Source organism: Patiria miniata, unplaced genomic scaffold (assembly GCF_015706575.1).
Source record: "Patiria miniata isolate m_02_andy unplaced genomic scaffold, ASM1570657v1 HiC_scaffold_16, whole genome shotgun sequence".
NCBI classification, from domain to species: Eukaryota; Metazoa; Echinodermata; class Asteroidea; order Valvatida; family Asterinidae; genus Patiria; species Patiria miniata.
In genome coordinates this window covers 6848874-6872850 of record NW_024037054.1, presented here as the reverse complement: position 1 = coordinate 6872850, position 23977 = coordinate 6848874, and the positions used below count along the sequence as shown (strand labels likewise).

The following is a 23977-nucleotide window of genomic DNA, read 5'->3' as shown; positions in this document are numbered from 1 at the left end:
ATATGAGCAAAAACTGTCATTTTGAACGTAACATTGACACCATGTGAGTGTTACGTCCAAACATGACATTTGTACCTTTTTTTAAAATTTCTGCGAAACATTACCCAATTCACTTTGCGTACTGCTTACTATGCATGCAACACAATAAGAAAAGCTTTTGTTTTGGTAGTCAGGTATCAAATGGAGCAGAAATGATAGCTTGGTTGTGTGGACGTAACATTTACACGGTATAAAACCCAAATGTCACACTTCCATTGAGTGATTTTTACACCGTTACATCCACACTTGAGGTAATGTTTCTGCTATATTTGAACCCTGACTATACCCAAACAAAAGCTTTTCTTGGTGCTTAGGTGTCCAGTTGTAAATATGCAATGTCAGTTTGGGTAATATTTTACATACGTGTAAAAAATGGCAAAAAAAAATATTTGGATGTAACGTCCGAATTAATACATTTTTGCTTATATTTTTGTCAAAGTACTTTCAAATGATTTCAAACTCTCTCAAGTATTGAAACACCCTAAGACAAATATTTTGCTGAGCAATTGTTTAGAATGCATTGATACTTTTAATAATATAACCAAATATATGGATGTAACATGCACTGCTTCCCAACCCAGTGGAACGACCCAGATACAAAATGCGATAACTCACTGCTTGGTATAGATTTATTTATTACGTCATTGTGGCCTGGCATTTGGGTAAATACTTGATAACACCTTTGTAGATCAGGACTAGATTCGGGAAGCCAACCAATGCAGTCTCGGTGGTCGTAGCTTCGAGTGCCCGCCCGAACAAGCTAGGAATGGGTTTTTTTTTCACAAGTTTTAAAACGAAAAGTTTTTTTCTTAAGAAACGAACTGTAAGAACGTCCTTTTAAGTAGGTAGGTCCTGGTGAGGTATTCACCCAACAATACTCCGCAAGAAAAATCCAAAAAGGGAGACCAGGACAGTTGGAGTACCCAGGGAACCATCAATGAAGGACGTGTGTGTTTATACGTCAGTCTCGGCTAAACCTAGTTATTTCCAGTCTTTTTTTTATAGAAAGGCCTACAAGATACCTCAGTAATTTAACGGCAATTATAAACAAATTTTTTTGCAGATGACAATCATCATTGTCGTGCATGTTTTATTGTCAGTTTTTACACGTAAGGAAGAATCTTATTTTCCAGAATAAAATTGGTTTCAAGTTGCTCTTTTGAAAGATTTCAGTTCAAAATCTCGCCTTAGTGATCCCCCTGCTTATGTCAATGCTCTTGTCATGGCAAACAGTCAACTATCCATAGTTCGTTTTCTTATAGATGTAAGCGCACTCTTATCTGATGTGTAGCTAGTGGCTAAGAACTTCAGTGTCCGTACGTAAGTGAACGCTACCGCAGGGATTTGAACACTAAATTGTTAATTTGATTTCCTTTTGATTTTGAATAACCGAGCATCACAAGGCTTATTTGAATTTGCTAAACCAATATGCGCTCCTCATCTATAACCATGGGAACATTGTTTCCATTTGAACATATAACTTAGGTTCAAGCAATAAAATGGGCTTGTCACCTTAAACAATCTTCAAAGTATGCGATTAGAGGTGCACAATTTGTCGAAAATAATATTTGAAAAGAATTCGGGGGTTAGGAAACCAGGCTACTTCTTCAAGTGGTTGTTGGTAATATTCTTTGTCTGTCATGTTAATAGTTCGCGGTTGAACAAGAATGATAATGTCTTTGCCAGTTTGTTGATAACATGAGATAAACAAGATCCAAAATTGTCTTAAAAAACAAAAAGGTGGGTAATTTTTTTCAAAAAAAGAGTTACTGCTATACGATCACGTTTTCAAAATATCATTGTGTGGATTTTTGTAGTCCTTTAAACATCATTCTTTTTTAATTGAAAATAAACCGCTCTCGAAGCGTTTCTGCCCTAACGTAAAAATCCTGCAGACACGCTGAAACATATTTCGTTTAAGGTATTTGCAGTATGACAACTGTTCACACAGCTTCCACGTTCGTCAAGACTTTGTGAAATGAAGCAGGGTACCCTTTAAAATCATGATTAAATCAAACATTTAAAATCACCGAGTTCTTTAGATTCCCTACTGTATCCGTTACCATGCAGTGTTATTTAAACATGCCCTTGAAAATATCAGATGCCAATGAAAATCCGCGAAGGGATATGTTATAGTATCTATCAAAATAATTTTCATACTTCCCCCGCACTGTCAGTGCGCAGCCCAGAGGCGACAAACAGTGCCCATGGAGCGTAGAAATATAAAAGTAATTTCCTTTTTGCGGGTATTACATCTTTAGGATTAGCAAGAAAGCGCCGACGGCTGATAGTTCACACGGAGTTCTTGCACACGGACGAGAAACGGATATTGATTTCCCCGGACAAAGTCGGCGGGATAAATTGTTTGTTCATTTGGAAATGTGAATTTTGGCGATCGTTCGCAGCGCGCCGACAGAGTAATAAGTGATAGAAAGAATAAACACGCTGCTCGAATGTCTGCGTGTTTTCCCAAACTGACTCGAGGTGGCGTCCTCCCACTTCCGGCCATCAAGCCACTTCTCAATTTCCTGTATCGGCTGTCACGCCGCGTTCATTTCCAATGTTTTTCTGTCAATACTTTTTGTCAGACCACTCTAAGTATCTGATTGAAATTTGAAACGTTGTAAATTCAACATAACCTTATCAGGCGCAGATTGTATTGTGTTGAACTCAGTAACATCTAACACACCTGGATGACCCCACATTACAGCGACCTCCTTTCTCATCCCGTCCTGTTTGTCGTAAGAATTAACTTTTTCTTCACAAAAATCCTAAGGCTTTGGCGAAACACAGGCCTGGAGTGATTACGTGTGGCTTGTGGGGAGGGTTGTATCTCTTAATTAATACAATTGTCGACCATGACTTCGACTTTATCGATAATGTGTAGCATTGTAAAATCGCATAGCATTTCACAGAGGTTGGCGGTGAGGAAAGTGCGTCTTTCCAAGATGCTGTATTTGATGTATCTTGCTTTACTGCTTGGTTTCAAATGAGACACGCTCGGGAAACATCGTATCTTCTTGCCAATCTTCTTATGTGTCAATATTTGGATGAGCAAACACGCCGGTATTGAGGCAGTCAACAAAAGCGTCGGTAACTTATACCTAAATGACCTTTTAGTATTTAAAAAAACAACGGACGTCTTTAAGTGCAAAGCTTTATTTTCGCAAGTTAAAAAATGCTTCGTTTGTTGATAATTTTCCGCCATTTGTCCTTTCTACGTCATATATTAAAGACACCGCACCAAGTGCATGATGTGTCGATGTTCTTTCCTCACTTTAAGAACGGTGTGCAAGAACGTCTGTCATCTATCTGTTTAATATGTTGAAATATGTTGTCAAGAAAGAATTGAAGCAAAAACAAAAAATGTTTTGGAAATAATTATACAACGCAGTTCTTACAAAGGAAAGAATAGTCTTTGTACTTGTGTGAAGTCTTGTGTGAAGTAAAGGCCGACAACGTACGTACACAAAACGGGATGAGTCGTGCATAGAGAAGAGGTGTGAGACTTCATCCCAAAACAAGAAAAGCCCTGACCAAAATGGAATTTGTCCCTGTGCAAGAGTTATTGGTTTAGGGATCTCACAATCTTTTGTCAGCTCTATATAACCTAGATTCTAAAAGGCGGCCCGTATAATATGCACCCTCTTAAGGGTCTTATTGATTCCAGCGAGAGGATTGGGAGGCGTATTGGATCAGCGTCCCGTGCACTCTTAAACTGGAATTGACGGGTGCACATTACGAAAATTGGAAATCAACGGCAATTCGGATTTTGAATGGAGGTGCCAGAATAAAGCATTTTAAGAAACAAAACAATTCCACGTAAGAAAAATACTTCAACGAAACGATGATTTTGCCGTCGAATTTAGAGTAATATGAATAAATCCTTGTCAGTCAAGATGCCAGAACGAAACCTGATCAGACATTCCTCTCACCAGTGGCCTAGAACCCAACCTCGTACTCAAACACGTCTTCACGGAGCCACCCACTTGACATGTGTCTACAGTTAAAGGGACTGTGCAATGAATTACGTTATTACCTGGGGGAAACAGATCGTCAGCAAATTATACTCTTAAGACTTACCCATCAATTTATGGAAGTTCAGGGTGTTAAAATTTTGTAACTGATATTCCTTTAGGAATTGGTATTTTCATTAAAATCGGGATTTTGCGCCGAAGATTTTAGACTCTCGAGAGTACGCGGGAGATGTCTGTGATTAAGATACCATTATTTATCGACCACAACAATCAATACTGTTTACGATTTTGTGTGTGTGTGTGTATTTTGTTTACCACTTAAAAGGTCCTTATTTATCTATAAATAATGCTGCTCGGTAAAATCTCACAGAACATAATCTGAATCCCGTTACCAAAGTTTCGTTTCATTCGTTTCATTGTGGGCTGATTTATCATTTTGCGACGCCAGAAGCACCCTCTGTATTATCAGAAGCAATTTCTACTAATAAATCATTACTTCATCCAGGAGTATTTAATATTTCTCCGAGCATAGAAATCACATACTCTCTTTTACTTGTATGGGCTAATTTTTTTATAGAGAAATATTGCATCAGCTGCTTTTAGTCAATCACAAAAGCTGGATATGTCACTATCTCTGATGAAGACTTTGTGATGTACCATTTATAGACACTGTAACACGACCGTGCATTCGGCAATTTTTCACAACCTGCAGGGCGTGAAATAGGGACACTGTATAGCGGCTATACATAGTCCCTGTGGGTTAAACGACGGTTATTTAACCTGACCGCCCACGGTTAAATACCTTTTGATACCGGGATTTCTAGGTTAATTGGCCATTTATTGGATTCTTTCCGGACAATTGGGACTAAAAACCCGAGGCCTCGATCCGACAGGAGGTTTGGACGGTTGAAAAGACACGCATCGGAAATTCATTGGGGTAAATAGAAAACAAAATCTCCATAAAATTACCGAAAGGGGCTGGTTTGAATAAGATATGGTAGTTGAAAGCATACTTTAATTGATCATGCTTCCATTTGTCCATGTTCCTATTATTTTGTGCTAGCGATTCTTATCATCGTTTGGAGATAATAACATGGACACCTGTCTTACCGAAAGAAAAGGCGTGGTTTTGAGATTTGCAATGTTCAAAAGATATTTTACAGTAATACATAAACTTAGTAATTGTGTTATCAGAGGGAAAAGGAGTGCTTAGCAAACCGAACAGTTCCTTTAAATTTGTCTTTAATATAAAGTTAGGAAGTCCTCGTGTCTCGATCTTACATCTAGAGGTAATTAGATATCACCCAAGTCATTCGTCACATTAGTAATACCACAGCTTAAATTACCAACGCGTTAGGATTTGCAGTCACCGACTTAATACGATGGAGAGTTCAATATGGAAGTCGGAAAGATCGGCGTGTATTCACTTCCGAGATCGATTGAATGTTCGTTCGAATGAAGCGGTTTCTGACACCGTCCCGTGACAGCCATACACGTATTGATTGGACACGCCATATGCCCTTCGGCAAGTGGCGCTATCTTATGTACAACCTAACGCAATCACACCGTACCACGTGCACCTTTCTCCTTCGATCCCTTGATTTTGCTGTTGTGCTTTCTAAAACCTAAACCACCTTTTCGAGTGTGAGGCGGTAATTTGCACTCTTGCCTCAAGGGGCTATGTGACTCATGTTGTCAGGGCATTTGGCAGGCTTTCCGTTCACAAACCAATACTTTACACTGTTACGGTCAGTTCAATGCACATAATGCAGGTGCTAGTGAATTTGACGTCACAAAACATTCGCGACGAAATTCGGCGAAGTAGATGTGTTCAGCTGCAGCTTTTGCGAATTCGCAGCGCAATACTTACCGTGACGTCACAAATTAGCTCCAAATGTACACCAGCTGTTAGAATATCGAGCAGAACTATGTTTAAGGTACTATAACTAACATTGTTACATATTTGCACAAAGAAAATAATTTTAAAGCAGGAAGCTCAGAGAACAGTGTTTTATTTTGTTATTATTGGAAAGGAAAGAGCTGCAAAGAACTTTTCCACGTTCGTTGATAATGAATTAGATAATAAATATCCGTAATTATTTGGTTAATTCATTTGACCCATTTTGCGCAAATTTAGGCCTACTTGAAGTAACTTTTTGGTGAATGTTTGACGTGGTACAGTTTCCCAAACCACGAAACCGTCGGTCGTTCAACAGCAGCATTAAATGAACAACTGAATGCTGTATGCCATGGCGTTCATTCCCAAAGGCACCAGTGGCTCAGACAAAGTCGAATAAAACGTACGGAATCATGAGCCCAGTATTGCGGACTTAATGCGAGTGTAAAATATTCCCCTAATCCAATCTGCGGCTCGCCTACACGGTCGCATAATACCCGGGCCATTCGTGTAGCCGCAATAATTACACGTCATGGTGCTTGGTAAGACACGAAGACGAAAGCTGACTCGCCCTTTTCTGGACTAATTTCAGTATGACTTTCCACCCTGGAGGCTCTTGTATTGACTTGTGCATAACATCCAGGAAGGGCTGATTGTCTCTGTAGCGTAAGACCAAATGTTCAAACCACTGGCTGTGGCAAACTCGCCATCTTATAGACATTATCTACCATTTTAATGTTTTAAAATGGATGAGGATGATGTGCTCTACCAAAGACGCTTTCTGTCTGCATAAATGGTTTCAAAGCTGCAGGTACATGAATTCACAAGCTGAATAAAATCGGCTTGTTATATAGTTCTATAGGTGAATGACATATTCATTCAGATGACGTTTGTTTCATAATGTCTCGATTGGTTGCCACCGTTGGCTTGTTTATTATTTCATGATTAATTTCAAATTCCACTGGTAGATTCTGCTTTTTTTCTCAATAAATGTTTGCCTTTGGTCGTACATATCATATTTTTAATTATAATAAAGATATAAACCGGACTATTTCAGAAGGACCATTTTGGGGCAACCCTCTTTCTAAAACCTTACTGTGATCGCTGTTGAGAATTTCCCTCAATTCTAAGAAGGATGTCTTTGTGCTTGGTATTTTCCAAAATGCTTCGAATTTTTCAATAATCCTGCGCTCCGTGCAGCTTCATTTCCTCAGACACCCGATCCGCATGGGCGCAGTTGACCAAAATGGGTCGAATTTCGTTCGGATTTGCCGTGTCCCATTCTCCTCAAACAAGGGAAGTTTGGGGTTTCGCGTCTAGAACTGCTCCAGCAAACATGTCCGCAGCCACTTCTATATCAGGTCGCACTCAATATCAAACAGCTTTTCGTTCTCTTTTGGGGGCTCGCTTTCAACGTAGCAAAATGCTAAGCTAATATTAAAAAATGGAATCGATATTGGATCTGATGAGAGATAGTCTGCACAGGAAAGCTTGTATTTACTGTGGTCGCTTCTACCTGCGCGTGTGCCGGTATGAGGGTCTCAACTGTGGAGATGGAAATATGTTGACATAACTGAATGAGTCTGTTCTACTTGGAAGGAGCCTTAATTCACTCAGCGAAGATTTTGAAACTTCCGCCCGGGGCATCAGCCTGCTGTTATTTTAACACAAAAACAACTGCGTGGCATTTATAACTCTTTTTGCTATCATAAACTCGCTGGGCTGATAGTTGAATTTTGCTCCAAAATAAATACTTCCATTTCTTTTCATTTACCTTTTCCCATTTTTAACAACAAAAACAGAAACAAATGTGTCCCACATTTTTCAAATTTGACATTGATATTATGCACTCTTAGACTTAAGCTGAATTCAGTGTCTTTCCTAGATTAGTTTCTCAATATCCTATTTGGATCTAAGGTACATATTTGTTAGTCCAAGTGTTACAAACAAAACTTTCAACGACAAAAAACCGACACCTCCAAATTTCAATGTGAGATCTCCTGCCAAGTTCACCGATTTTTTAAATGTGTGCTAATAGTATAGAAGACAATAAAACTCTGTACTGAAACGTAACAAGACATACTTCTCCTAAACCAACATATACAGATATCCAACAAAACGCAAGATTTTTTTTTATATAAACAAAATATGCGAAAATTATACTAGATGAATGGCACATCCTTATTTTAATGAATTAAATTCGATCTAAGATGTTTTGATACGGCCGCCTCTGTCAAAGAAGATAATTATATGAGGATCAACTACAGATAACATATTCCGAGAGTGAATGCCCCGCTGCATCCTGTTTACATGTATATGTAAAAATCTTAATAACGATATGTTTATTTCTGATTCTGCATCTTCAAGAAGGGATATTACATTTTGAGAGAAAAATCAATTGTTAAATACCATCAACTACGTCATGGTTGTTATATATTGACGTTAAGTAAGGCCAGTTTGCGTCATGGCCGCTTTATCAATTCCAGTTAATCAAATGAAATCACATGAAATCGGTTTCGAAAAAAATCTAAGGTCAGGTTATCGAAAATGTTTTATATCCTTAGTGGTTATCACTCAACGCTAAATAATTTTATATTGGTTTTGCGAAGTTGCTGTGGTTTTTACTGTGTAGAGTTGGCTCTAACTGTAGGCTACTCATTATACTTAGTTTAAAGTATAAAAGCCTTCAAAATATTGGCGAAACAGCTTGTGCACAAGTCACCATTGCGCATTAGTATGGCTTTTTCATTAAACTACGCCGCAACCATTCACTGATGCAGTTTAACCACGCTCACGTCAGTGATTACCAGCACGTGACGTGTGCGATTTTCCCGCGCTGGGTGAAGGTAGCACGTGGGAGTGCGCACGCCGTGGTTATATAGAATACCTATACATCGATTTATAATTTACTGTTGTAAACACCTACTCTTTCTAGAGGGTAGAAACAATTACTCAGGCACAGGGTCCTATACCAAAAACCCCTACGCACGCATTGGATTGTCCCGGATTCGCTGACTAATGTGCCAATAGGTGTAGTGTGGTGGCGTGCTTTCTAAAACAGGTATAGTTACATGACTAGTCGGCTAGACGGCCGCGACTATTAGCAGAGTTCTGTAAAAAGTGGTATGAATAACCGGCACTGTGGGGAACTTTCTTTTTACACAGGGGCTGCAGGATGCGGACGGCCACACTTTTCGTCTTACAGACAGTAGTTGTCATCGGGTACCTGGCCTGCACATCGACGGCAGGGAACGCCTGCTGCAAAGGCACATGTCATGAGATCCCCAAAGGCTGCAATTGCCCCTACAAGGCAGTGTTGTGCGGGGAGTTAAACACACTTACCATGGGAAAACGGAAATCGGGAGACCCTTACCAGACAGTAATGTCGCCACAGCAGCAGCAGTACCAACAACGAAGACCGCAACTGCCTCATTCCCGAGCGGACAGGCGGCTAGATGATGGCAGGTATGTTCTGTAAATCTCATTCCTATAATTGTCTAAAGTTTAGTGAAAACTAAAAATTTGTTGTTTAATTGTGGTTTGGTATGATGGATAGTGAAATTATTTTGTACTTGTCTTTCACGCAATCTCTGAAAAATCTTCGAGAGTAATTTGTATTGCCAATCAAATCGATAAATATATCATCTCAAAAGTTTTTAAGTTCTAAATTGTGTGACGACTTAGACATTTGAAAGAACAAAGCGTTCAAAGGGTTACTACCACATTTTTACGAGTATGTTGAATTATAATAACGTTTAATGAGAAAACATGGATTTGAGCCAGGAGAGATGCCTTCGATCATGGTCCGACGAAAATCTATTTCACAAATTAACCCAATCTGTCTGACTTCCTAAGCTCCGTAAGAATTTAGTACTACGGTATATGAAGTACTTTCCTCTCATCTGCCCATTCTGTGAGCGTGTAAGAGGTTTGTAAAAAAAGAAAAGAAAAATCTCCTACACCAGTGAAAGTATCATAGCAACCATTTGTGCCCTCTGGACAGTATGTAATTTCTGTCTCATCTTAACATAGACATCGTCGCCAATCGAATCTGGAGTCCAATTTGCTTAAATCACGCGCCTATAATTTTTTCAAAGCTGCCCCACGAATCTCGCGCGATTATTAAGTAGCTTGTTGTTGACCACACTCGGGAAAAGGTCAGAACTTGTGGCCACAGAAGGTAATTGACCATTGTGTAATTCAATTCACTCGCTCGTCGTATTTCACAGAAAAGGTTGGTTTTTTTGTCCGTGACATTGACGTAACGATTCTTTGCAACTGCGCCTTAGTGGGTAATATCGTAACGCAGTCTTCACGATTAAAAGTTCGAAGTGCCACGCAACACCCAACACTACAAAAGCAAGTCAAATACCGCAATATCCTTTCGGATACGAAGTGAGTATAGTGTATGGAGCACAAGCTTTCACAATAATGAACTTTTTTCGACAATGTCATCCCCTTTCATTGTTCGCTCTTTGACAAAAGCGTAGGCAGAGTTCCTCCAAAAAAAAAACATGTTTACTTCAAGTTTCCATATCAGTTCTACCTTAAATATAAGAAGCAAAATGTGTTTTTGTAGACGTATCTGGCGTTCCATTACAACAAACACTATTGGGCCCAACAACCTACAAAAGTAGGTACTCAAACGGTTGCAAAACAGAGGTATTTTGTAGTTTAGCTAAGTTTAGGTTTGACCACAGACCCCCCCCCCCCCAAAATAGTTTCGATCAATTGTGCCCTACATTCATCACACACGCATCCTATAACCTCAGGCAAGACACGTTTAGGTTGCCAGACTAAGCGCTGTTGAAACAGACAATGGTATCGACGTTTTGGTAACTGTTATCAGGTCCAGATCTGAAGTTCAGCTCGAAGCACGTGTCCGATCTATAAAAGTAGTTATCTCGGTGAAACTGTTCTGAGACAAAAATGATTAAAAAGCGAAGCTGCAGAATTAAAGAGAGTTTCTTGAACAGAAAGGCGTACAGCTTATTCGCAACATTCTTTGATTAATCTCATTGTAAAAGGATATGCAGATAGCATTTGACAAGTTGTTTTCGTTTTCACCTCAACTTTGATCTGCAAAAAAGAGCAATTTATCAAAATCAACAAAACTTTTTAGTTTGTCAACGTTTTATTAATAATAGGCCTTACATGAAAACGGTCCGGACAATCGATATACAGTTGGTGGTAATCAGTATCACGAAGACTTTTAATTTATAAAATGGACGCTGATGATACACCAAATGCACGTCAAAATCATACAAAAAAGTCACATGAAGAAAGCAAGCAAAGAAAAGGAAGAAAGGGATTTTTTAACTACAGATTTACTTGCACGAAAGAACATTATTACGTTGCTTTGAAACTACATCGCAGCTATACGATTCCTCCTGATCGGAGAAGCGCTGTTTTTCTTTCACATGGAGTAATTGCCCGCCTTCCAGAAGAACGCAACGCGTCCTTGGTTTCAGAATCACGGGAGCCTCGACAAATCCAAGTCAATCTTACTGCAAATCAGATTCAACCCGCCGGAAATCTGAAGTCTCCTCTCGTTTAGACAAAACAGCACTGAAGACAATTGAAATCTAAGTGCATCCGGAGAAGCTGAATTATGTGCTTCTTCGAAGAAGATAAAGATCAACCTTAATTGATAAAAGATGTGCCCTGACCTCGCATTCATAAGACAATAGACGCTGTGCGTGCACAAACAAAGCCTCCTCTGTTGCTTGAATTGCATTATTCTGGCGGGGTCTCGATAATAAAGCCACTATAGGGTTTATAATTTGATAATCGATTCATTTGAGGTTCATTGAACAGCGCTGAATAGATAATGCATTTTCGTGGTGTTAGGAAATATATACCCCAAAGCCAACACGCATTTTCAATCATCGTACTTGTATTTCAGTAGATAAGAAATCACAAATTTAAATCTTGAGACATGCTGCTTGTTTAAAATGAATTGGGTATAGTTCATTTATATTCATCTAGTCGAGCGCATCTGATTCTGTTGTCAAAGATGATATTCCAAATTTGCATCTCTCCTTGGGGCAGGAAATCGTGTGAGCCGGCACCCGAATTTGAGCCGGCAACCCGAGTTGTGCATATAAATCACAAAACCAACCAACTCAAATATACCAATATTTATCGACAGAGCTGCCGTGGTTTCACGCACGATGAAAAATAATTGTCTACAAACAGGAGCATTCGCAAAATAGGCTTTGTTAAAAAAAAAAAACCTTCTTTAAAGATAAGGATCGTCTTTACTGTTAATAATTGCCTAAATATGTATATCTGGGGCATACATTCCCCGTATTTTTCCACATTTGAGAAACATTAAAAGAATTTGATCCGAATTGTGGGCTTAATGTTCTCAGTTTTTACATTATGTCGTTCTTTGCGAATAAAATGTCAGTGTGAATAATAAGAAAAAAACTTTTCAAATACTGTCCATTTTATCCTGATACTGAATAAAGGAAACTTACCATTTCGAACACTTTGATACCTTTTAAACTGACAAGCACTTACTCATAAACTTGTACAAATCGATGTACATTTGAGGGGGAAAAGACATAAGTGTTTTCAGCCTTTCGTCTTCACACGTTTGGCGCGTTTCACACGATCCTGCTATTTCTTCCCATCGTGCATTAACCACGGGGAGATAAGAGGAGTCCAATATATGATGCAGATGATGAAACAGTTCTGAAAAGCCCGAGTATAATTTGATCACACAACGTCAACTTGAGTCTGTCTCTAATGCACCTCCGATCAATACTAAACGACATTCTCGCTCGAGATCATTCCACTTGCGAGGCGGATAACTCGGTCAAGGTATACGGTTTAGAGTGAGCGGGAATGATGCTAGGCTTTCTCGGAAAATGTAACATAAAAGGAGTTTAAACACTGAATGGAGAGCTAATGTTTATAAGACGTTAAATGCATTTGTGCGGAATCGTGCCTCTTTTAGGGCCATTTTCATTGTTTTTGTTGGGAGATTGACTGCACTAGCAAGCCTCGGTCCATTGAAAGAGCTACACTCTAAAAAAGAAATAATAAAAAAAAAAAAAAGTCCGTGTCAGATTTGACCCGGAATCCGGGTCCTGTTGGGCCTACACTTTTCCTGGTCAAAAACGACACTTTTCCGGGTCAACATGACACTTCTCTTACGCTTTTTTTCTGGGTAATTTTTATCAGAAAAAGTGTCATCTTGACCCACAAAAGTGTCATCTTGACATGCGAAAGTGTCAGGCCCCATAGAACCCGGTTGAACGTTCAAATGGCCTGGGACTTTATAGAGTGTGTGTTACGAAATGGGTTAGTAACATATTCACAGTACCAACGTGGAAGAGTCACGTGCCCGTGCCAGTGACTCTTTCATGTGACGATAACGTTCAGAAGACGAATAATCTGGTGTACCACGGTGGCAGTACTTGGTACCACCTTCCAACTTGACCCCAGTTCGAATCTAACGTAATATATACAGTGTCAATTTGATTGTTAACTCGAGTCCCTACTTTGCCGTGTGTATTTTTTTTCAGAAAAATCTTCTCTCGGGTTTTCCACCCACACGTGCATTTGACCTTTACCCATGGTCGTCCGTGTAAGGGATTGTGGGTTACATTGCATTAGACAGTCTTAACGCTGGTTGTCAAGGATTATTGGTTCAACGCCTTAAAGAAGGAACAAAATACTCGAGTTCAGTTTTAAGACAGTGGCTAAGAAATGGAACATTTTTGTTTATTTCGGCTAAAGCATGTTACTGTTTTCGCTACATGTCCGATCTCGTTGTGCGTTAAACTCAACGGTAAGGAATACTCTGTCACACTGAGCGATAAATGTGACAGGGCAGGTGTATTGTCATCGCTGTGAAGCCCCTTGTCATGAATTTCTACCCAATGTGGGATTTAAATTCAAGGAAAATATGACTTCAAAATGAGACTTATCATTCTTCTGAGAAGCTTCCGAAAACAGGTAATCATTACTGAGAGAAAAGAGTTACTAGCCGAAATGTCATGCAATGTAACTTGCTTGCTCCTGGTTCTCAGATGATTTTTTTCGCTTACCACATCAATGTTCCTAGCAGTATTATTTCAATATTAAACCGGCGCCGTGAAATTGACCCGTGGCCCGTACGAATTCACAGCTCCCTCCCACATAGTCACATCAGTAGCGCGCATGGACATGAGATGCCTATCTTGGTGAGACTCTGACTCTTGATGGTATCTGTGGCTTCGTGATGTAACAAATCTCATTCTCTCAAATACCTCACCCTTTCGAATAGAAATATCAGATTGTGTCGCCATAATTACGCATTTGAATGTTGTGTATCTGATGACAATCGGTGGCAAACCTCTAACCACTTGAATTTTTTTTCTGAGGACTCAGGCTCCAGATTATTCACAGATTCCTTCACCGAACAAACAAAAATGCACCAGCTTGTCCAAGCCATATCTCACAACCGTCCACAATCCAACAACCTGCTCTCTTTACCAAGACAGTAATGGCGATGAGAATCCACCAAGACCAGATCACTTACATACACCAGTAAACAGTAGATGCCCGCATTAATTATTTGCTTTGGCCCCTCGCTCCAACAGATTTGACCTTAACCTATCCGTTGAGCTTCATCCGATCGATTTTTTGGAAATTAGCTTGGGAAAAAATCGGGGTGATCGGATTTGAGAGAAGTGACGTGATTTGCCGTGCTTTGACGAAGTCCGCTTTTGATTCACTTAAGGCCAATTATAACATTAATGAATACACAATCTAGTAACAAAGATATGTCCGGAGCCTTGCTGTGCAAGTTTTATCTGAATGGGCATGAAGTTTTACTAGAGATCTAGTAAACTACATGCTGCAATCAAGATTTTGATGTACTAGCATACAAAATTTAATGAAGTGTGATTTTAGTAGGATTTGGGTAATTAAGTTAAGCATTCATTTTTCACATTAATTTTGACATTATTCGCCTCAAACAATTTTATCTACCAGAGCAGCCAAATGCACGGTCACTTCCGAACCATTTTTTCATACCTGCGCGGGAAGATACTGGGAAATTCGTTGGACAACATTCTTTTTCAATATGATAACTTGAAATCTATTAAAAACTACTTAATTTAAACAGGTGGTTTCCAAAGATCGTCATATTTCTTTATAGTTAACTTCAATCACGCTGGTTGAAGGAAACTGTTCTGCAAATTCCTCTTCGTCCAAAGAAGAATTGTTAAACATACTGTACACTCTGTTGGTATAAGAACTTAAAAGGGAATTTGTCGTCACTAAACGCCCGATGCACTTTGGTAACATAGATAACCTGATGTGTCTCCCAATTGATAATGCCCGAACCAGTTTAAATGTTTAGATTCAGAGCAACCACTCGATATATATTTGACGCTTTCTGTCTGCGAATGAGTGATGTCCTTGCAAATGAAAACAAACAACCCAGTAGTTTGGTTTTAATCAAAGGTGATAACTGCATATGTAGACTTGGATATTGTCGGCGGGTCAGTGCACTAAGTACCCACATCCCCATGAAAGGGTTTCCACAAACGTAAATAAAGAGAGCACAATAAGGATTGCTCCTAGGTTTCGCGATGTTATTAATCGTGCCCAATTTTAAAGGGCGTGTATCTTTTAAGGTTGGTTTCATCATGAACTATTGGATTGCCATGCAGGAGAAACATGTTGTCTCTCATAACAAGACGTGGGCGCAAGGATCGAACGCGTTTACGTCTGAGACTCTTCGGGTGGGTAGGTTCCACGTCAAAAAGAAACTATATTAATTCGTTTTGTGAAAGATAAGAAAAGCTTTACGATGAGCAAAACCTAACGATACTAACAACATACATAAAACCAAATCCCAACAAAATAAGGGTTCGTTTCGTTTGTAATAAATACTTGGAATTTGAAAACCTATGCAAAATGAAAGTCATGTTGCTCTGCCCTCTCCTTTAATGTTTAATTTACTTGTAAATTTTTGCTAAGCCCATAACTCTTTTATATATGTTAATTAACTAAATATGAATTTTCCGACCGACAAACCAGCAAGTATTAATACATTTTAATAAGCTATATTCATCTTCGCTCAGCGTGTGTATAATTTAAATAAGCATTTTTCCGTTTTTGTTTCATTTTAAGTCAGATAACCATGTTTTTTGCCTGAACTTGGATATATAAATAAAAAAATTCGTTAAACACTATCTTCCCAAATACGTGGCTTAAATATTATCGTTGCTTTCGATAAACTCGAAATTAATTTGAAATATGAACGAAAACGAGACGGCAATCTACATTTTTAATCAAATCGGGAAAACAGTGTGTAATGAAAAAGAAAACTCTTCTGGTTACATCATTTTTGATAAAGTGCAGAGCAGAGTGAATATCTTCTACAAAGTGTGCCAAATCCGCGGGATAAAAAGTAATTCGGGAATAATCTGCACCTTAATTAAGTTCACATCTGGCGTCCTTTCATAACTATATGACAGTGGACTTTTATTAGAGATAATTCATTTTATTAGTATGTACCATCAGACCATAATTATGCCTGTAAAATTGGATTACTGACGAATTTTATTGGGTATAGTTTTGCAGCAGGCAACAATGCTTATGCTCTCCTTCGTATTGTCAGATATTGATAAAGATGTATTGGAACGTGATGAGACCAGCTTGGGAGTGCATTGTAGCAGCAATCATATACATCCGTGAAGTAGTTGTGCCAAAAGGTCTGATCCGTAGAGACAGCGTCTTCGATTGATGAAAGCCTGCCTTATCGGACGTCCGCTGGATTTTGTTTTAAATAACTCGGTTTGGAAATCACAAGCTTGTCACTCGTGACATGTCCCTTTCGCTCTCTTGGGGCAGTGTGCCGCGGTTTTATTGAACGCCAATCCGCTTTGCTTTCTACCGATGTGTTTGGTTTGTATTTTAATTGGACTTATTTCCTGCCGAGTTGGCGTAGTGTGCCAAGGATTTGCTTTGCTTAGTGAAGTGGAAGGCCCTTCTCACGATATTTGAATTATTAGACGAGCTTATATATATATACACTAGACTTCCGAGTTCCGAGGCGGTGACCTTACCAAGCAATTACAACCACTCTTGGGCACGTGGACCGGTACCAAAATATATCAAATACTTGTGATAACAGTAATAACATCTCTCAAACTTCCGGTAGAAGATACACACAACATACCTGTCGGTCAGCCATAACATGATCAAACATTGTTAAGTAAGACACAAATAAACGACTTATTGCCACAGCGGTAAAAATCATACCAATATTTTCATAGATTCTAATGCTCGCTTTTGACGCCAAAGTACATTCGTTCAAATTTAGTACAATTCACTCCAACTGTCGCAAGCCTTACTCAAATCAGAATTGCCCCTCTTCGGTCTTGGCCGTTGATGGAGCTTTAATATCCTCCAGACTCGTTTTATTAGAATGTCTATATGATGTTGCCAATGCAGTCATCTATGGTAGTCGACATGACAACTGTGCAGTAATAACGTGCACAAGGAACTCTAAATTGACTGCCATTTTCAACTCTATACCACTTCAAGCAAAACAAAACAAATTACAAGCGCTAGCGCTGAGAATCTGCTCCCCGTCACATTTTTTACATGAAGTTTAAATCAATGACTTCCCGGGGTTCTTTTTATTGTTCCTTTAAATCACCCCGGGGTATGTTGCCATTTCTGCTGAGTGTTTGTATTTTATCGCTACGAGGGTCGAACAAAAGGCTTATTTTTTGAAAGGGACAAGAGCTATGTCGATATCATGACTATCACATTACGGGAGAAGACTCAGACAAGCAACGGCTTCATTCAAGCATTTATTCAATGTCTTGAGTAGAGACCATTCCGGTACAACCATGGGCATTTTGGGCGCATTGATTCTTTGTTTCCGAGTATAGATGCCCTTGGCTAGGGAATGGATCCGCTACGGAGGATGTGAAGACAGACAAGGATCCGATTGAGGGATGATATGACACGGTCTATTCACTGTCAAAAGTTCGATCCGGGATCAACGACATCTTTGGTGAATAGGATCACTTGTTAAGGCTCTGGACAGATACGGGGGAAAATGTGTACATCTATAGAAGATAACCTCAAAAATGACGCCATTGTGATTTTTTTTTTGGCGGAGATAATAGCTTCCTTGCGCTTAAATACATCAAATAAATTCCTACCTTAATCCCATAAGTGAAAGTCTAACCCAAAGAAAATAACGACACTGGGGCATTCAGAAAACACGTCGCTATTCGTGATTTTTTGTTCTTGTAGGCTCTGGGGCATAGATCCACAGTTAAACCTCGACGGACAAAATCCTACATTAAATTTACCTTTCCCCGACGAAAATGTTCATTTTGCAAATTAACATCAGTTTTGTTTACATCTTTTGAACGAAAATCGTTTGAATTGCGCCGTCATTTGTACATCGTGTTGTCAGTAATTTTATTTCCTTGTTTTGTATCAATTTTAATTTCAGCAGTGATTTCAGGAGGGGAATTAAGGTGTTGATGCGCTTGTGTGAATGTGTTTTCATATTTCTTATTCTAAAAACACCGGCCACTAAAGAATTTCAATGAGTTTGGAAATGCCATAACATTCAGTCTTACCAAGATTGCATTGCAATATTGAATCGTATTGGCTATGTGATTTCGCACCTGTACAAATAAAGAAATGCTCTTCATTAAACCAAGTGCCGTCTGCCCACACTGTATGGGCGTCATAACCAAAATGTCCCAGGTCATCCAACGGCTTGGGTAAATTTGATTGAGTTATTTTTTATTTATGTTATGTCTTTCTAATAATGAAACCAAATGGTAACTTAAAAGTGCAAAGGCACTGTAGCTTATTTGTAAGACTTAAGAAAGTTAGAGAGAGAAGACGATGAGGTGTTGGGCTTTAGAAAAGTAGGCTATGGACTGAAAACCAACCCATGTGTATGCCAGGGTGGGATTCGAACCCAGTTCACAGCTGGGGAGACAGGTGAGGAATTGTATCAGTGCCCCAACCTGACTCACATTTAATCACAAATTAAAATGGATGGAGGTTAAATCGTCCAAACCATGTTAGTACTGGAAAAGTAATCTAAGAAAAAGAACAAAATGTTAAAGAAACAGGACTTTTTTAAAAGTACTTGATTGCTACAGCCACAGCTACATCTCAGTTAATACCAGGCAAGACCGAGCGGTATTTTCGTGAAGACTTCTAGGACATATCAACATATCCCTGCACATCACAACTGAGCATGCAAAATCCAACAAAATGAAATGCACATATATACATAGTGACTGGAAAAACTTGGGGACTAGTTGCTTGGAAAGATGGAACGTCCAGCTGGCCTGCACATGTACAGCTGTGCCTTGTGGCTCCTTCATGTAGCTCCTTAGATTGGTGTTAAATGACTTAGCCGAAGCAGATGTAGTGATGGTATAGATGGTAGAAGATTCCATTGACGGATGGTCCGGAGTGAGAAGCTGTTTTGTACATATCTGTTCTGGCTGGGAAGTTGATGATAATGCCTTGCGAGAAGATTGGTAAACAGATAATCTAAGTACATATTGTTTTGTTTCATTTTTACCAGAGTAAGATACAGTACTGTAGTCTGTAAGTATAGAAGAAAGATATTACTCAGACAACACTTTCGCGTATTCATTGTGTGGTGTGTTCATGCTCAAACACTTGAAAATATTGTATTTCACGACAAGCTACCAGTACTTTCTCTCAATCCTTTTTAAACTCTGGACAAAATGATTTACCACTTATCATTTCCATCTTCCTCTCTCCGATTCCGTTACATCAATGCTCGTCTCCCCCGTTTCATGCCCCAGGGATATTTTGCAAATGTGTGCCGAATTTCCCCGGTGTCAGTGTGAAACTCCGGCTAAGTCTCTTTTATTATCTTCAGATTGATCTTGCCGGCGGCGTTTGGCAGCATTAGCACCCATCCAAGCAAGCTATAACCGCCCAAGGATTCCCGCGTGCTCATTCAAATAAAAAAGAAGTCTCAGCAGCATCAGTCATAATCAGCACCGACATCGGAAACAAGCTGCGGATGACTATCTCCCCCATAATTTTTGCCCCCAAGTACGAGAGAAGCCTCGCAGGGGAGGGGGAGAACAAGGAAACAAGTGCATTGTCAAAGCACACCCGGCCTCAGACCCCATCTAGATCTCGTTGTGAGACTTCGCAAATAGCCAAAGAAATTCTCTTGGCTACTAATCATCAATCCCAGCATCCGGGGGTAATGTTTGCAAAAAAGTCTGATTAAGCTCAACCCAATCCATTAAAGCTGTACTTTGCCTGGCCTTCCCTGACAATCTGGTAATTGATGAAAAACTGTTTTGAATGTCCTGTAATTTTTTTGAAGCAAAGGTCACTGGTGGCCTCGAAACTCAGAACAAGATTACTCACTGTTCCATCTATTGAAAAAAAATCCAATTTCATTAGACGGTGCCGACTAATAAGAGTAAATGGACCTTTATCGTGACGAGGGTTGCATTTTCAGAATTATTCTTGGAATCGTCAACAACCAAAAACTCTATCAGTTGATCAAAAGACATGTCTAGTCTGTCACCCTTTGGCGTTGGACGGTTGACAGTCGAATGAATCTTGAACATTTTATTTCAACGTAACCCCTACGTGTATATTTTTAATTTGGCCGCGACAATTCGAGCTTGTGTCTGTCAATTTACTTTGAATGAAACCCATCACCTCTGTGCTGGTAGCATCTGTAAAATCTGTGTAGAGTTACAGCGTTTGTCGAAAATTGAATCATGAAGAATCAGAGTTCAATGATCATACACCGTATCAACCTTCCCTCCCCCTAACGGCGAGCAGGGGGTTTAGATGCACTTCCTCCGTAAATCGGCTGTTTCGCGTGGTTATCCGGTAACAAAGCGCCTGGGGAAATCGGGTAATGGCGCCCGGACGATCAAACCGGTGTTTCCCGCTAAATTTCGACGGGTAAAAGAAAAAAAATCGCAATCCCAACTGTCCTGGATTGCCATGGGTTTAGGTTAGTATCGGGTGGAGAGTGTAGCTGCGGGTAAATGATGAGCGAAAGGCCGTGGGGCAGTTGAGGTAGGTTGGTGGTAATGGCTGGCACGTGCTCCGAGTTACAACGTCAGAATATTGGGCTGGACGCGGTCATACTGGGGGTAGTCAATTACAAGGTTTATACATGTACGGAGCAATTGAAATGATGGGGTCCGTAGTGGGAAAATTGAATTACAATTGTGCAGCTGTTTCAGGTAAAGAGCACTACTTTAATGAATGTATAAGGTTGTTCAGGGTAGCACGTGATATGTGTTTAAGCCCACTAAAGCCAAGCAATTTATTTATCCATTATGTTTTCATTTATCGCAAATCCACCTTTGCTTCGATACATTGCGGTAACACAACGGTACTCATCTTGCTCCATGTCAAGTAATTATGGCTAATTTTCATATTCCTCTTTTTCGTTAAAATCAAGGGAAAAAATGTAAGAATTTGATGGATGTAAGATTTTGAGGGAAGTGTCCATATGTTGCTTCTTGTACCGGCTTCCATCACTTCAAAAAGAGCTAAGTCTGTCTTGAGCTCGAACTTCGACCTCTACGTTTTCGATCAAATTGAGATGTCCTCTCTGGCCTTTCTCCTCTGATTAGCAGCATCTTGAAGTATCCTTGCCACGCCCTAGTTGCAGTGATAGTTAGATTCGTTGGAGTGGGACACTAATCCGCTAGGTGATCAAACTCGCTTCGTATGCTAAGATGATGAGGTACAAAGTCCCGTCTTGATAGTAATAATATCGGTATGATCACCTTTAGCTTCCTCATAGCCACGAAGAACATCGAGGGTTTTTTTCTTTCTCTCTGTCTTAGACAAAGTGGCACCCAGAGACCAAAGATTGATTCGCTGTGTGTGAAGAGGGCTATTATATTGGACTAAGTCATGCAGCCAATCCGTCATTTTCTCAATAACATGTTGCACGTCATTTTCGCCGGACGGAGCAGACGGGCAATTTCTCAGACGCAGATGTTCAAGCGAGAGGGTCCTGGCAACGTGTTTATTGCCTGGACGTGATGTGAAACTTGCAATGTGTTCTCCGTTGACTTGCGTGCTGCAGTCAGTGTGAGAAATGAACACTTCCGTGTTTGGACCGGATCTCCTGATATTTGTGGTGGGAGTTTGATTGATCAAAAGACTTGAATCAATAGATATTAGAACCCTTTCAGTCATTTGAGATGAGCCACTGTGTCAGTTACACTCTGTAAATCAAGAATGTTCTATTGTACAGAAAGGAGGCTTTCACGGTTACGGTTTTCGCACACTAAAGCATAGGCACACCATAAGAGGCTAACATAAAGCTATCAACTGACCATTGTCAACCGACCCAGAGGAACTGAACGGTATGATGCAAGAGCTCGATGCGGCAAGTAGAAAAGTTGGCCTTAAGATGAATATGAAGAAGACGAAAGTGATGTCCAATTCCAACACAGGCATAACACAATTTAAAGTGGGGGATGAAACACTGGACACAGTAGATGAGTACATATATTTGGGACAGAAGATCACATTTAAGGTTGGGAATTCAGAGGAGATTCAGAGGAGAATACAACTTGCATGGGCAAAATTTGGCAAGTTGAGTTACATATTCAAGGACAGAAAAATACTGCAAAAGATGAAGCGTCAACTCTTCGACCAGTGCATCATCCCAGTTCTAACATATGGTGCTCAGACTTGGGCACCTTCAAAGAAATCAGAGCAAAAATTGCGAGTCACTGTACGGGCAATGGAAAGGATAATGATTGGGGTCACAAAGAGAGACAGAATAAGGAACGAAGATCTTAGAAGAAAGACAGGGGTGCAAGACATAATAGAAGAGACAACCACAGATGGACCCTGAAAGTAACGGATTGGACGCCCTTATCATTGAAGAGGCGAAGAGGAAAACAGCCTAAGAGATGGCGAGATGAAATCTCTGATTTCATAGGGAAGAAATGGAAACAACTGGCAAGGGACCGAAAAGCATGGAAAGTTAGTGGAGAGGCCTTCATCCAGCAGTGGATTGAATTAGGCTAATGATGATGAATGATGACCATTGTCGTTATGACCGTCAAAGGGAATAGTGCGGACAAACAACAGAGAAGTGTGGCTTCATAGCCACATGACGTCACGATTTCGCTTGACTTTGACAAAAATAGAATATAACTCAGCCACATTTTACAGGTAGCAAATGTGACAACTTTATTCCCCTCTTCGCGAGCAGTGACGTGTTTCCTATCGCGTATGTGACACCACGAAACGATCGCCGCAAAACTCGCCGGGGTTCCAATGTGTTCAAGCTTTGCAAATTCGCAGTGCGAAATTTGGCCATTAACTCACGATTCACATGATTCAGGGAGGTATTTCACGTTCGTCCCTATAAATGTCGTTCATCCGCTTTTTGTTTACAGACAGTACACATGCTGGAATAGATCAATGAAAATTAAGAGGAAGTAAACATGAGCGTTAAAAGAGAAGAAAGTAGAGTCAAACGGGAGGAAGAATTCAGCTGGAAACCCGGGCAGCTGTGAATACACTACACGGATTACCAGACTGCGTATTGTGCATTTGTAACTCTCGTGGTCAGTTATTGGAATCAATGCCACTTTCAAAATCTCGGCTACGTGGCCGTTCGGCTTTATCTCAGGCCCCATGTAAAATCACAGAGAATTTTTCGTCAAAATGGTGTACTCTAATAAGATGATTTAATATGTTCCTCAAGTTGAAAATTCACATATATGGAGTTGGGGTTCCTAATTAGTCATGATGTGGCTTAGATTCTCATGAAGCTACACCTGGAGACAAAGTCTAGCTTTGGGAAATACCCCAGTGTTCATAGACAGTACGTTCCAGATCCACTTTTCTTTTCAGAATGAAAAAAAGGTGTTTATTCCCATCCCAACTGTGCCTGGAGCTATTTTGCCCATCAAAGCAAGAACCTTTGCATTCTGAAAAAACCCAAACGGTTCAACCTGAACTGGGCGTTTACTCTCTGTTTGAATGGACATTTCTTATCTCGGTTTTATTCCACGATTTC

The 23977-nt window shown here is 39.9% G+C and overlaps 1 protein-coding gene across 2 annotated transcripts in view; it reads left to right on the top strand.

Annotated features, from left to right (window-relative positions):
• Nucleotides 1-23977, top strand: part of LOC119722809 — a 45530-nt gene that overhangs the window by 9604 nt on the left and 11949 nt on the right. The window contains exon 2 of one of the 2 annotated variants that reach the window (XM_038193162.1): nt 9079-9378. In XM_038193162.1, coding sequence (XP_038049090.1) covers nt 9089-9378 — 290 coding nt within the window. In that variant the 5' untranslated portion in view covers nt 9079-9088. Of the gene's footprint in view, nt 1-8830; nt 9379-23977 lie in introns of those variants that run through there. The other variant, XM_038193161.1, reaches the window with a different exon arrangement.